At 44.5% G+C, this 15,665-nt stretch overlaps 1 protein-coding gene across 3 annotated transcripts in view; it reads right to left on the bottom strand.

The window, feature by feature from the left end:
• Nucleotides 1-5,871: 5,871 nt before the first annotated feature.
• Nucleotides 5,872-15,665, bottom strand: part of ST6GAL1 (ST6 beta-galactoside alpha-2,6-sialyltransferase 1) — a 130,571-nt gene continuing 120,777 nt past the window's right edge. For all 3 annotated transcript variants that reach the window (XM_021711516.1, XM_008056369.2, XM_021711517.1), the window contains 3 exons: nucleotides 11,150-11,248; nucleotides 9,810-9,984; nucleotides 5,872-7,324 (listed from right to left, as the gene is read on the bottom strand). In XM_021711516.1, coding sequence (XP_021567191.1) covers nucleotides 7,083-7,324; nucleotides 9,810-9,984; nucleotides 11,150-11,248 — 516 coding nt within the window. In that variant the 3' untranslated portion in view covers nucleotides 5,872-7,082. The remainder of the gene's footprint in view (nucleotides 7,325-9,809; nucleotides 9,985-11,149; nucleotides 11,249-15,665) is intronic.

Below are 15,665 nucleotides of genomic sequence, written 5' to 3'. Positions count from 1 at the left end.
TTTTTTGATTTATTGTAGAGATGAGGTCTCGCTGCCCAGGCGGGTCTCGAACCCGCGGGCTCAGGCAATCCACTCACCTCAGCCTCCCAAAGGCGCGGGATTACAGGCTGAGCCACCGAGCCCGGCTAGGAGTGATTTTAACTATGCCTGAGTTTCGTCTTCTATGCTACTGAACCTAACAGCTAAATCGAAATTAATTCCACTGTGCAGTATCTTTAAAGAAAAAAAGGTGTTATCTCTAAAATTTTACACCCAGGAAATTTATCTTTCATGTGTGAAAACAGAGACATTCTCAGAGATGTGAGAATTCATATATCCTTGAAATAATTAGGTGAAGATTTACTAAAACAGAGTGATAAATTGAGCAAACAAAAAGCAGTAAGAATGGGCTGTTATTATTCACAATAGCAAAAACATAAAACCAACCATGCTGCCCATCAAAAGTGTCCTGGATTTTTAAAATGTGGTACATAAACATGATGGAATATTACACAGTCATAAAGAAGGACAAAATTATGAGCTTTGCAGCAATTTGGATGGATTTCGAGTCTATAATACTCAGTGATCTATCACAGAAACAAAGAACTGAGTACCACATATTCTCACTCAAAAGCAGATTCTGAACAATTATCATAATACTATAGGAAAGGGATTGGCAGTGGTGGGCAATTGCCAGGGGAGGGAGGGGGGGGACACACTTTATCAATAAGGGTACCTGATCTCAAACCAGGTGAAGTGAGGACCAAAGTGAGGCCCAAATTTTACCTGCACAGTGACCATTTGTATACCTAATCCTGAATTGTACCCTACATTTTTAAAATAGAATAGAATAGAATAAAATAAAATAATGGGCTGTCACAGTGTAAAAGAATTGCTGCTGAGTAATTAATTGAAAATAGATATGTGCTTTAAAATACATTGTAACTATGGGTATAAAGCTGAATGTTAATATCAAAATTTATTTTGCAAAGAACAATAATATTCTGAATAAAAAATCCTAATATTAATAGACAGAGGGACCCAGTGCACCTGGCTCACCAACAGAAAAAAACTGAGGATGGATAATAGAAAATTAAAGTGTGTCAAACTTCTAGTCACATAAGGTCAGACAATTAAGTTCATGAACTCATCCTAGAAAAAGTGCTTCATTGCTGAATATCACTGTCGTCACCTTTGGAGTACTCCCCTTGGAAACTATGCACCAATGCCAGCACCTGGTCCATCCATCAAAGCAATTTTGGAACTCTTTTTCTGGAATGTCTATCAGAGCTGTCATCATATGACCCTTGATGTCCTGAATGTCATCAAAATGTTTTCCTTTCAATATTTCCTTTATTTTCAGGTAAAGAAAAAAGTCACTGGGAGCCAGATCAAATGAGTGGGGAGGGTTTTTCAATACAGTTATTTGTTTACTGGCTAAAACTTCCCTCACAGATAGTGTTGTGTGAGCTAGTGCATTGTCATAGTGCAAGAACTCCTTTGGGACCATTTTTGCACACAACTTTCTCATGCCAAGATTTTCAGTTAAGATTTTTCTAACTGTTTATCTATTGATGTTTATTTGGTCTACTATGCTTCTCACAATCAGCTGATAATTTTGATGCACAATTCAATGAATTTTTGCTATGTTTTTGTCAGTTCTGTTCATTATTGACTGTCCTAAATGCTTTTTATCAATAGTACTTTCTCTCCCCTCAGAAAAACATTTAATCCATTTGTACATTGCTGTTTCCTTCATGGCATTATCCAGATAAACTTTAACTAACATGTCCCTGATTTTACTTCTACTTTTGCCAAGTTTAAGAAGAAATTTAATGTTTGTTTGTTGCTCTAAGTCAAACTCCAACATTCTCACGTTGACAGCTCTGATGGCCATTCCAGAAAAACAGTTCCAAAACTGCTTTGATGGTTGGACTAGGTGCTGGAATCAGTGCATATCTTCCCAAGGGGAATACTTCAAAGGTGACCGTAGTGATAGTCAGCAATGAGCCATGTAGCATTTTCTAGGATGAGTTCGCAAACCCGTCAGACCACACACACACACACACACACACACACACACACACACACACACACACACAGATAGATATATACACATACACACAAGATACCATTACCTTTCTGACTCTTTTGGGGGTAAAATATAGGCTAAAGTGCTTTTGTAAAATTATAGTAACAAAACTTTAAGGTAGAATGAAATATAGGATATATGCTTTACACAGCTCTGATGATGATAAAAGCCCTGACTGGCATCTTGACTGCAATTTGCATAAGTACCCACCTAAATGACTCCTGAATTTCTGACTCATAGCAACTGTGTAAAGAAAGTACTTATTGCTTGTTATTGGCTGAATTGTGTCCTCTCAGAATTCATATGATGAAGTCCTAACCCCTAGTACCTTAGAATGTGACTATTTGGAGGTAGGACCCTTAAAGAGATGATTAAGTTAAAATGAGGCCATTAGGGTGAGCCCTAACCCAATCTGGCTGATGTCCTTATAAGAAAGACAAAATGTGGACACAGAGACACCAGAGATGCACACGCACAAAGGAAAGAGCATGTGAAGGCACAGCGAGAAAGTGGCCAGTTACTAGCCAAAAACAGGCATACCTCCAACACTAATTTCCCAGTTTAAACTGCCTGAACAGAAAATTCCTGGAGTCTTTTGGCTTTGTTGTTCCACCTTCAAAGACTGTGTAGAGGAAGTAGTAGAAAATACATTTAGTAACAGGAAGTACTTTTAATTCCTGACAAATTTCACTTTTAAAAAAGAAACAGGAACCAATTGGAGTGGGAGTCAAGGGAAAGTGGCCGGAGAAGCTGTGGAGCACACCTCCAGGCCTGGACAGAGGGACCCGGCGCACCTGGCTCACCAGCAGGAAGGACCTTGTGGAGATTTATGACCACTGTAAATGTGGCAAGCACAAAATCTCAGTTCCCAAATTAACTGCCATCTATTTTTTTGTGACTTCTATTTTGATCTCCCATTCTCCTTGGACCCAAACAGAATCTCAGTCACAGTCCATGTGGAGAAACATTTGAATCCTAGGGAGCTTACAATGCTAAGACATAGGGTGCAGGGTCAGAGATGCAGGCTTTGGTGTTCTCTGGTCACTCAGCACTACTCAGGCATCTCTCATTCATGATCCATCAGGAAGCAGGCCACCCAAGTTTGCATCTGCCTGGACTATAGGCCCCATGAAGCTGCACCATCTAAGGACTTGCAATTTCCCCAGAGCCTTGGCTGGGAAGCAGAGAACCGGGCTAACTACCCATGCTCTAGATAGCAATGCGCAATGCACCCTTCACTGTTCTCTCCGGTCCTAGCCCAGGGGACTCCGTTGTACCTGGGGAGTTAGGAAGGGGGTAGGGAGTGGGAAAGGTATTAAGTTAATTTGCAAGGGCTGCAAACTGCAAAATACCTCCAACTGAGTGGCTTAAACAACAGAAATGTATTCTCTCCCTGTTCTGGAAGCCAGATCTCTGAGATCAAGGTGTGGGCAGGGTTGGTTGCCTCTGAGGGCTATGAGAGAGAATCCATTCAACGCCTTTCTTTTGGCTCCTAGTGGTTTGCCTGCAGTCTTTGACATTACCTGGCTTGTAGAAGTAGCACCTTGATCTCAACTTTTATCTTTACATGGTGTTTTCCCTACATTCAGGTCTATCTCGAACTCCCCCTTTCTGTAAGGATACCAGTCGTGTTGGATTAGAGGCCCACCCTACTCCAGTATGACCTCATCTTAACTGATTACATCTGCAATGGTCCAATTTCCAAATGAGGTCACATCCTGAGGTACTAGAGGGTAGGACTTGAACCTCTGAATTTTTTTTGGGGGGGACACAATTCAATCCATAACAAAGGGGAGAGCAGTCCATAGGGAAAAGGAATTATTTTCTCTCTGCAAACTCTTGCTTTTCCTTAGGATTTTTATCCAAACATTTTGGCTATTCTGGAGGGATATCATTCCTTTAAATAATTTAGGGTTTTGGAAACCAAGGCAAGGACCTGCCCTCCAGTCTGCTTTCTGCCCTATTGCATCACTTCTTTTAGCAACAGCTCAGTTATTCGAATCCAGGCAAGAGCAAAAGGGAGGGGAAAAAAATCAATAAACTAGTCAGTATTTCAAAAAGGCAATTCTTCCAATTAAGTACACATTCCTTTACCTTGAGTAACTGAAGAAGAAGTTTAAAGCCAGAGAGGCTAGTGGGGGAGGACAGGGGACTCAGGATCTTGCTTCTGTCCTCTTTGGAGATAAGAGTTGGCAATCAGCAGCCATTCCCTTAGCAAGTAAGAAGAAAGGAAGCAGTTTTTTAAAAAACACATTTATTTTAAATTTTTACATAATCTTTGGGTAATTCAGAATTAGCTTAGGCATGTTTCAGATGCTTCTGAAACGGAAGTCTCAACTCTAAACCAATAGCAATATTTTATTTGATTGGCGGAAGGACTAGAGAGGGCCCCATGATCCAGGATGAATAGATGGTTATTGAAGAAGACAGAACCCCACAGACAGAGGCAGCATTAAGTCAAAATTTTTCAATTATCTGTCCCAAATATTAAACGGTTCACCGGACCAACAGAATACCCATATCTTACTGGCATTTTACCGAAGCTTCCACATAGAGACAGCACAGAAAGAAAAGTTCCATAGACTTCAGAATCATATTTAAAATAATTTGATCCCTTATATTAAAAATCACAATTAAAAACTAGATTCTATCCAGTGTAGGCTCAGTCTCCACACCAACATGTGTCTATCTCCTGCTGTCAGAATGCCACCTTCCTCCACACTCAGTGGTCATGATTCAAAGATTACAATGAGTGTGTCAAATCAGAACATAAAGCAAGCCAGGAATTCATGGGCCCAGAGAAGGGTAAAGGACTCGCCCCATACAGTAGTTCAGCAGCCCAAGTACTCCATCCCTTCCCAAACAGAATCAGATCTGAGCTGCAGGCAGTGAGGAGGAGGGAAAGGCTCTGCATTGTCCACTGCCTCAGATGGTTTCTTGGGTGTTCCAAGGGGGGATAGTTGTTGTCTCTCAATAGGACAGTTAATTCCCTGAGGACAGGACCTCCTCCCTCCTATCCTCCCTCACAGCAGGGTCCAGCCCATGTGTGAGCACAGAACAGGTTCTGAATAAAGGAAACTAGCATGTACTGAGCACCTACTATGTGCCAGGTACAAAGCCAGGACAGGTACTTTCATGTAACCCTCACAACAGTCCTGTGAGGTAGGATCATCATTCCCACTTTACAGATGTGGAAACAAAGGCTCAGGAAAGAAAATTTGCCCAAAGTGACATAGCTAGTAAGTAGGGGAGCATCCATTTGAAAACCCAGGTCTTCTTAGTCCAGGGGTCTTTCTACTTCTTGTATAAGCCAAGGGTTTGACAGTGAATGAGTACCCTAGCTCCAAGAGGGTTGGTCTGGAGCTCAAACATGAGATTCCCTTAAGCATGTAGGGCCAGCCTTGAGATTCCAGAGGCCTGGATTTAGGTTCTCTGGCTATACAGCATGACTTTGTGATCCTGAGCAAGCCATTTCACCTCTCACATCAGGAAGTGGACCGGTCCAGTTGGGTTCCCTACCAAAGGGAGGGGACTTAGCAAAACCATCTGGTGAGCATGTTTGTAAACCATAGTGGTCCAGTCTCTGGTCAGAGATACTGATATTGCTCCATTGTAGGGAAGGGGTGGAGGGCATAGCAATCTGATTTCATATACCTCACACCTGGTAAGAATGTTATAATCTCCAAAGTTCTGAACTCTGAGAGTGATATAAGTCCTAGAAAACCATGTCCCTCACTCCCTGAGAGACCTCTTGCAGAAGGCCCATGAGGTCAAACAAATTGGGGTTAGGATATTTTGAAAGCAGAAAAGGCTTAAAATTAATTTGGGAGGGCAAGACTACTTTTAAAGGCAGGGGAAGGTGGTGGTTAGGAGAGGATTTGGGGTAGGCATTAAAAAGAAAGTTGGAGTACAGTGTGCAAACTCAGCTGGTAGAATAGGGTCAGGCTCACTGAGCTTGGAGGAACCAGGCTTTTGGGATCTGACTTGCCTGATGTCTGCTGTAAGGCTGCACTCACTATCTCAGACACAGGTGAGGGGATTCCTCAAAAAAGAGATTGAGTCTCCAAGTTCAGGTAGGTCTTAGAAAGTATATAGGAGAAAAGCACAATTCAAGTGACTCACACAAAATCTGTTTGCCATGTTTCTCCTCTTCCTCTAAGACCCACTCCAATACCCCCAGCACTATGAAGCCATCTCTTACCCACAGGAAGTACACAGACAGTAAGCCCATCTTTCTATAAGCCCCTGGTACATGGAGTACACTGAACTCTAACTGCCTGTTTAGATGTCTGTCTCTCCCACTGAACAGTGAGCAACTTGAGGACACAGAGTGTACTCTTCTGTACCTTTCATCTCCACATGCAGAGGAAAGGTGGGTTAATCAGGACCCTTTGCCCATGAGCGCCCAGGCTAAGAACTAACCCAACCAGCCAGAGTAGTAGGAACGTGTTCCAGGGCGTGGGCCTCAGGAGCGACTTTGCTCTGGAGGAGTCGAGCATGTTTCCAATGCTCTATACCGCTTACCTGCCCCCCAGAGCCACCTTGCTTTGGGCACAGTAATGATTTGGGAAAGTTTCTTTAAAACACGACACCTAGATACCGAGAAGTGCAGGTGCAGATTTCAAGCAATACCAAGTGTTGGTTTGTGAGAATGACACCACTCAGTTGAGAAAAACAAAGCCCAGCCTTGGCATCCCTGGCGGGAAAGGTAGATCTTGCATCACCTGTGTGGAAAGTAGGGAGGATGCTGTCTGGAAAGAATGCTAGGGGTATGTGCACATGTGTGACGGGAGGCTCTAGGCTAATATAGTCTCTGTGGCTATAGGAAGGCTGGGCCTGGTTCCTTTCCCTGACTCCTGAAGCCCAAGAGCTCTTGCTGACAGAGACCCCTGGAGTGCAAGGAGCAGACTGAGATAGTTCAGGAAAGTGGTCTTCCCAGGCTGGGGTGGCCAAGAGACTAGCCATAAAACGCCTGATGGAGAAGAGTGAGGGGGCTGGCCAGGGCCTGTGCTCAGCAGCGAATGGTCCGGAAGCCAGGTAATGTAACTTTTCCAAGCAGGTAAATGTCCTCATCTGTGCCCTCATTGAGGTACTTCACCAAATTCTTCTCATAGAGCAGTGGGTGGTAGGCACCCATTGTGCAGGCGCTGTCAAAAAACTTCTGGTAGTAGTAGCACACATCAGTCTTGCGCTTGGATGGGAGGAACTCATAAATATCCACCCGGTCACACAGCGTCATCATGATAATGATACCTGCAGAGGGGAGCAGAGGTGAGTGATGTCCAACAACCCACCCAGGAAATCCAGAGCTCTGTCTAGTGAGTGGTCCAGCAGCCCATCACCCCGAATTTAGAGAGGAGTCCATCTGGAGTTTCTGTTAATTACTGTGATTCCCAATCTGAATTCTTCTGGCAAGCTAAGTCCAGCAGCATGCCCCTTAGGGTGCAAGTCTGTTTGAGCCGTACGCATTTTGTATCCCCAGCACCTAGGCCAGGGAACCAGTCCTCCCTAAACACTAGCAGATTAAAGGACTTGATCAATGAGCCAACGACTGCATCAGCAGAATAAGCTATATGAAGAAAGAGGACAAGACTACTGAGCCAATTGAGGAGATAATGCCAACAAGTGGAGTTAGCACTTTCTAGCACTTTTATATCCTACTGACCCTTTTATATCCTGGAGAGCCTCTTGGACAGTGCAATTTGAGGGAAGGTTATACCTTATACCACGTTCAGGGAGCAGTGTGAGGAAGGGAAGACTTTTTCCCTTAGCTGGGACCTCTTCCTTTATGGTCTGTAGTGATAGACTCTGCTCATTCAGGCAGGGAGACTGTGGCCCAGGGTGGTGTTCTTTAGGGAGACTCTTGCTCAACTAAGAGGCAGGAGAAGACTTATGCTACCACTACACTTGCTCCCAAATGGCTGAGTCACCAGGCAAGACAAACATAGTCCCCACCCGGAAGGAGTTTGCAGTCTAGCAGGGGAAGTAGGCAGACACATTACACAATATTGAGTGGCTGGGGCCATTGTCTAGAGCAATGGAGAAACTACAGTTGATTGCTGTGTAGAACTGGCCAAGGCTGATCAAGATAGACAAGACAGCTGGGCTCAGTGGCTCAGCCTGTAATCTCGCGCCTTTAGGAGGCTGAGGTGAGTGGATTGCCTGAGCCCGCGGGTTCGAGACCTGCCCGGGCAGCGAGACCTCATCTCTACAATAAATCAAAAAATCAGCCGGGCGTGGTAGTACATGCCTGTAATTCCGGCTACTCAGAAGGCTGAGGTGGAAGGATCGCCAGAGCCCAGCAGGTCGAGGCTGCGGTGGCCGGGAGTGGCCACTGCACTCCAGTCTGGGTGACAGAGTGAGACTCCAACTCAAAAAAAAAACAAAACAAAACAGATAGACAAGATGTCCCTCCTCAGAGCACTGTTTTAACCCTAGTTTCACACTAACCTGCTCAACCGCCCTTGGCACCACAGTTGTTTGAAGCACATAATAGAAAATAACTAGATGAACTTAGGACACCTCATCCCAGGGGACACTTAAATAGTGAAAGTTTTCTCCTACATCCCTATACTGCTGTTGTTACAAGAGACCCAGGATGGAGAACTGCTGTGTACCCCACTCTGCTCACCCTGCCTAGCTTGAAGATTTGTGAATAATAAAAACCTCTTATGCTCTCACATTGTGGTTGTGTTATTGGAGCCATGCCTGCAATCTGACCATTGACAGCAAGGTCACCCCACAGGGACCCATGCAGGTGAACCGCCTGCTGGTGTTCTTCTGTTTGGGCCTCTGGTAGATTCAGAGGACAGTAGCTACCAGCTAAGTTAATAGAGAAACTTGAAGAGTTTCATTCAAAAGAGCCATCCTGTAGGAAAGGAGTCTCCTAGCAGAGGGGAGTCTATATGCACATACAGATCCTGGAGCCCCACGGAAATTGCCCATTGGTCCTGTCCAACACAGACTATGAGGTGTGAAGAAAGTCCAAGAAAATCTCTGGCCAGCATTCAGGACTTTCCATACTCTGACCCCAGCCCCTGATCAGCTCCCACAGCTCTGTACATGCCCCCATATCCAGTCAGGAGTCACTAGGGTGAACAGATAGAGATAAGAGTGGCATTATGGATATTTCCTCTGCTCGAGTTCCAGTATAACTCTGCACAGTGCTGTTACTCATTCTGTCTTTATGCAAATACTTGATATTTTGTTTATCATAATTTTTGGATTCATTGTGATTTTTAAAGATATTCTATTAAAATATTATTTATCTTGATTTTCGAATGTTCAGGTTGTGCATTTGAGACAAGTGTATTGCTGAGGCCCAGACCTGCTTATGTTTTGCTGCCTGTCCCTCTTGTTTGTGCGTTTCCTTCACTCTCTCCACCTGTCAAATCATCCCCACTCCAAGGCCTAGCGAATGCCACTTCCTCCATGTAGCTCTCTCTGACTGTCCACATAGAAGAAGACCTCACTCCTGTGACACCAGATGGTCTCTCCCTCCTGGTACAAATTATACATCATCTCAGACACCTGACTGAACTTCCCCATTAGACACCCTAAAGGAAAAAATTGTATCTTATTTATCTTTGTCTTTTAAATAGAACTTGACACAGTTTACAAGCAGAGCAGAATCCTAGCAATTGTTTGGTGAACAACGAATGACAGAATGAGACACCAGAAGAAAGCTAATCTCTTCTAGAAACAAACAGACAAGATCTTTTCCCAGACACAGACTCACCGAGCATCCCAGAGGATGGGGGGTTTGGCTGAATCGATTCTGGGGCGATTTCTTGAAGTATATCCCACAGTTCCCAAGGCATTTGGGGTTTGAGGATGTAAAAGGGCTGACTGGGGTTCAGCTTGCGGTAGCTCTTGTAGTTATTAAAGAAATTATAGTCCGGATTCTGGTACCACTGAAAAAAAAGGAAGTGGTCTTTTTCAAGGTACAAATGGGCCAGTGCCAGTATTCCCCCAAGGGATCATCCTCATCAGAGGACTTGGGGAGGGAAAGGGATTAACGTAGGGTCCTGAGGCACAGCCCTTGCCTCAGAGCAGATTCCAGGTCTTTCCTCCAGATCCTGGCTCTCACTGGAGAGCAGGGTGGGGCCTAGCATGTAGCTCATACTTATGGGGAGCTTTAAGTTGAACTTGGTGACCTTGGAGCAGCATTAGACTTCAGGATCACAGAGTCTGGAAATTGTACCAAGGCTGAAGGGGGTCCCAGGCACCATCAAAGTCCATCTCTCATTTTTAAAGCAGATAAGGCACAGGTTGCCACACCTGTGGACTCAGAGTCCTTCTTCTGACCCAGGCAAATTTGAGCTCTAAGTGAGATCAGTGCAAAACTGAGGAAACTGAGGAGGTGAGGGGGCCAGGGATCACCAGAGCCCGACACCTATTGGTAGATTCAATGAAGAATTAATGTCCCAGGAATAGTGCTCTCTACCCCTCTTTCTTAAAGTCATTTTCTTGAGGCCCTTGCAGCCCATGTTAGGGAGAGGCCAACTGACATGCATAACAGTGAGTGGACTATTCCAGAGAGGCTAGAAGCCAGCAGGCCTGCCACTGAAAGAGCTGGTGTTGCAATCTGCATCTTCTGCTTAGTAAATCAAGTCTTGAAAAGGGACACTCCACTTTCCAATTTCCTCATCATGTGAGGCAGGAGCAACCATGCCACCATTTACTTCCTTATATTGGTATGAGAGCGAAATGAGAATTCTGGAAATTGGAAGTGCAGAACAAAAGTGTCATGATATTATTTATAATAGTAATCACTCTCAACTTCTGCAGAAATAATTGCATTCATGAGCATGATCTACCCCAGATGGGGAGAAATCCAGCCACTATTACTCCCAGTACTACCATAATTGAGAGACAAATACTTGGCAATGCAGGGCAGAGCACAGGGACAGGAGCACTTCTGAATCTGCTAGTCCAGATGACGGAGGGTGCCCTAAACTCACAAAGCCAGCCCCGGGGATGGCCCAGCTCAGCCACAACTTTAGAAACCTAGGAACTCAGGAAAATCTGCAGGCAAACAGGAAACTCAGCTCTCATTTCCCATGGACACCCACTTACCTTTGGAATATCTGAATGGTAGACAGCTGGGTCCCACACAATCAGGATTCCTTCATTGTACAAACTGTCTTTGAGGAAGCGTTTTTCTGTGGTGATCAACTGCGGAAGGAAAGAGACAAGCTGTCACTTGGACATTTACATGCAAATGTTTGGCACACAGTAATACCTAACAGATCACCTAAGGCCCCACAGCCCCCTGTGAGGCTTCTAAATTAACTTCAGCGAGAAGAAGGCAAAGATGGCAGCCTGCACTATGTTCACCTGAAAGCACATTTATCACAAACCATATGCCATAAAGCAGAAAGGGTACCCCTCAGGCTTTGAGGTTTTTTTTTTTTTTTTGAGTTGGAGTCTCACTCTGTCACCCAGACTAGAGTGCAGTGGCCACTCCTGGCCACCACAGTCTCAACCTGCTGGGCTCCGGCAATCCTTCCGCCTCAGTCTTCCAGTAGCTGGAACTACAGGCGCGCTACCACGCCCGGGTGTGGTAGGCTTTGAGATTATTGGGGTGTGTGTGTGGTAGGCTTTGAGATTATTGGGGCAAAGGTACAGTGAAAACAGCACGGCATCCTAATTCCTTGGAGTCATACCTTGTGTGGAGGTCAGATAGATGGGGTTTTAGACTAGAGTCTCTTTTATCTCATATAACCAAAATTATCTCTGGAAATCTTTTCTTTTTTTTTTTTTTTTTTTTGAGTTGGAGTCTCACTCTGTTGCCCAGACTGGAGTGCAGTAGCCACTCCCGGCCACCACAGCCTTGACCAGCTGGGCTCTGGTGATCCTTCCACCTCAGCCTTCCAAGTAGCTGGAAATACAGGTGCGCGCTACCATGCCTGGCTAATTTTTGATTTATTGTAGAGATGAGGTCTCGCCAAGTTGCCCAGGCAGGTCTCGAACCCGCGGGCTCAGGCAATCCACTCACTTCGGCCTCCCAAAGCGCTGGGATTACAGGCTGAGCCACCGAGCCTGGCCTGGAAATCTTTTCAATCATTTACAAGGTCCAGTACACAGTATGTACACATCACGACGGAAACTAATATATCATCTCTCGCAAAGGTCAGTGTAGCCAATAGTTTCTGCAGCATTGACATAGATCGCTGTGGATGAGTGCCAAATGAAGTCTGTGTGGAAGGTCATAGTGAATACAAACATATGCATCTTCCAACAGAAGACTCTCACCTGGTTGGTGAGATGTTCATGTGTGCCTGCTGGGGAGGAACAGTCACAGCCTCTTCCCCCACATTGACTCCTTTGCTGGCCTGCACATGGGTAGTTACACCTGTCTGGCTCAAACATGAGTGTGACAACCCTGCTTGAACGATTTTACAAAATGCATTGAGTCATTAAAAAAAAAAAAAACATATTTATAGGACCCAGGCTCGGTGGCTCAGCCTGTAATCCCAGCGCTTTGGGAGGCCAAGGTGAGTGGATTGCCTGAGCCTCGTGGGTTCGAGACCCGCCTGGGCAACTTGGCGAGACCTCATCTCTACAATAAATCAAAAAATTAGCCAAGCATGGTAGCACACGCCTGTAGTTCCAGCTACTTGGAAGGCTGAGGCAGAAGGATGGCCAGAGCCCAGCAGGTCGAGGCTGCGGTGGCCAGGAGCGGCCACTGCATTCCAGTCTGGGCAAGAGTGAGACTCCAACTCAAAAAAAAAAGCATATTTATATATTTGTATTTTTTGACTCAATAATTCCAGATTTGGGAAGTTATCATAACAAAACATTCAAATTTGGGGGGGATTATGCATGTAAATGTTAATTCAATTATTAATCAAAATAAGAAAAGTGTGGTAGCAGAAGGAAATATATATTGGCCTTGGATACAAAGAGATCCAGGTTCAACTCCTGGTTTTACCACTTGTGACCATAAGCAAGTTGGGTAATCTCATGAGGCTCTCATTGTCTTATCTATGAAATGGGAACAACACACTTGCTTTTCTCTCTCAAACAGAAGCTGTCCTGAGATCAAATGGAGAACATGAGTGAATGGGAAAGACAGAACGCTAGCCCCAAAGTCTTAGCAGTAAAGAAAGTCATATCCCTCTTAATAAAACCAAAAGTGATGTATGAGATAACCTGACAGACATCCACCTTAAAAAGCAGATGGGAGATGATGCTGCCCAGGTGAAAACTGACAAGAACAAATGGCAGAAATCAAATCAAGAATTGACTGAAAATTAAAGCAAGAGTCACAATAATCTCTCCCAACCTCAATCTCCATAATCAAGGCTGAGACCTAATCAGTGTTACTGCAGTATCTGAAAACAACTATGAGAAGGGAGGTGGTCTGTGTGTAACCCAAAGAACAGCAACTGACCACAGGCCTCTAAGATCACTGAGCTACCCCCATTCCAAAACTTCCTACAGATTTAGGAAGTTCCTGGAAGCCTGAAGAATATATTCTCTTTCCTCAGTATATTTTTGAGATGCGAAATATTGGTAGTGAGCCCACTTTGGCCAGAGATTGTGTAGTTGTTCTGGGTTTAAATCCAGAGATGACACAGTCCCTGACCTCCAGAAGGTCACAGGCTAGTGGGGAAGGTGGACTAAATACACTGTGATGGCACAACTGTAGAGGCAGCGTAAGGATGGCCATAGGATGAGTGAGTGTTAAGGGACAGATAAGGACATACCAAGCCAGGAAATTGTAATGGAAGAGGTGGGGGGAGGGTGAAGGGGAGGCAAGGGGAGGGCTGATGATGTCCCAGACAAAAGGAACAAGTGCAAATGCCTGGATGTGAGAGCGTGGGGGGAAGACTGCTAGGTGTCACCCAATATCCATTCTCTTTTTCTTCCTTAATCACAAAACATCCCTTATTTTTACCTAGTACATGGCTTCCTAAAGTAAACTACCTGAAATAAAAATTTCACAGTCTCTCTTGCAGATAAATACAACTGTGTAACTAATCTTAGCCAAAGGTATATAAGCAAGTATGACTTTCAAAAAGTGTCCTTAGAGGCACAGTCATGCCCTTCATTTTTCCTTACTCTTTCCTTCTGGCTGAAATGTGGATGTGATGACTGGAGCTTGAGCAGTCATCTTGGACCATAACGAGGAAGTCATCTGCTGAGAATAAAAAACCCACAAAGTAGAAGGAATCTAGATTCTGACACTGTGGAACACTGACACTGTGGGACACCATACCAACTTTGGAATGTCTCCCTCTGGATTTCTTTTACATGAGAAATACCTTTTTTGTCTTGTTAAGCTAGTGTTGGAGAATGGCAAGAGTGCTCCTATCATTTGCAAGAACAACTGGTACAGTGAGAATCCTGTTTGGGAACTGCAAGTGGTTTAGTATGGCTAAGATATAGAGAAGGAGCTGTAAGGGAACAAAGAAATGTAGACAGAGGCCATGCCAGGGAGCTTAAGGTTTCTTCAGTAGGTTATGGGGACCAGTGCTGAGTTTTAAGGAGGATCCACACAGACTAGAATTCTGGAGTAGTGTTGTAGAGAAAAGAAGACCAGATAGACGTTCCTGTTGTAGGCTAAGAAATGATGAGGAAGAGAAGAAAAAGAGTTACAACTATCAGTTGTACATTTCCAGACTGACCTGATGCTGAAAGTGAAGGAAAAGGGGTCAAAGGCAACTCCTGGACTTCTTATTAGAACATGGAATAACTGTATGTACCTGTGAGAATGAGGTGGGTTAGCGATTTGAAGTTCAAGGATGAGACTACTGGCCTTCATTCCCACAGCTGAGAGGCCATAAGAACTAGGAATGGAACCACATTTTCCAAGGGACCAGCCGTGTCTAGAAGAATAAAGCTCTTCTCACACTCATGTACTTACTTACATGGGGAGCGTTACCTGGGTTTGGAGATTCTGGGGCTGGGAGGATTGAGAAAAGGGGTGCTGAGGGAGTTCACGATGAAAAGAAGAAGTCATTGCCAGAGCAGCAGAGCCCTGGGGAAATATGTGCCAGGAAAAGGCTACACCAGGGAGATGGAGTGTTGCTGCTTCAGAAACTATTTAAAGCAGCTTTTCCACTTCTAAAGTAACAAATGCTCACTGAGGAAAATTAGAAAATACAAGAATAGAGTACACACAAACACTTGTATAAAGAAGGAAATAATAACCATCCATCCAAGACTGAATTCTTCAGATATTACCACTGTGAATATTTTGGACTTTTCCTTCTCAAATCTTTTTGCCCTCTATTATGGACTGAACTGTGCCCTGCCCCCCTGAAATTCATATGTTGATGTCCTAATGCCCAATGTAACTTTAATTGAAAATATGGCCTTTAGGTAGGTTATTAGGGTTAAAGGAGGGTGTGGGGGTGGAGTCCTAATTTGATAGGGCTAGTGTTCTTACAAGAAGAGACACCAGAGCAGTCTCTTCCCCTGCACACACAGAGGAAAGGCCGTGTGAGGACACAGCATGAAGGCAGCCTTTCCCTGATTCTGAAAAATACCCATGATTTAGAATGTGTCTGCTGGCCAAAATAAAAAAGTCGTAGAATTCATGACCTTCCTCATGTTTAAATTTCAGCCCCCAAATCATGATACC

The sequence above is a fragment of the Carlito syrichta genome, unplaced genomic scaffold (genome assembly GCF_000164805.1).
Source record: "Carlito syrichta isolate Samal-C Ts95f unplaced genomic scaffold, Tarsius_syrichta-2.0.1 Scaffold302333, whole genome shotgun sequence".
In the NCBI taxonomy this organism is placed as follows: domain Eukaryota; kingdom Metazoa; phylum Chordata; class Mammalia; order Primates; family Tarsiidae; genus Carlito; species Carlito syrichta.
This window is presented reverse-complemented; position numbering and strand designations above follow the sequence as displayed.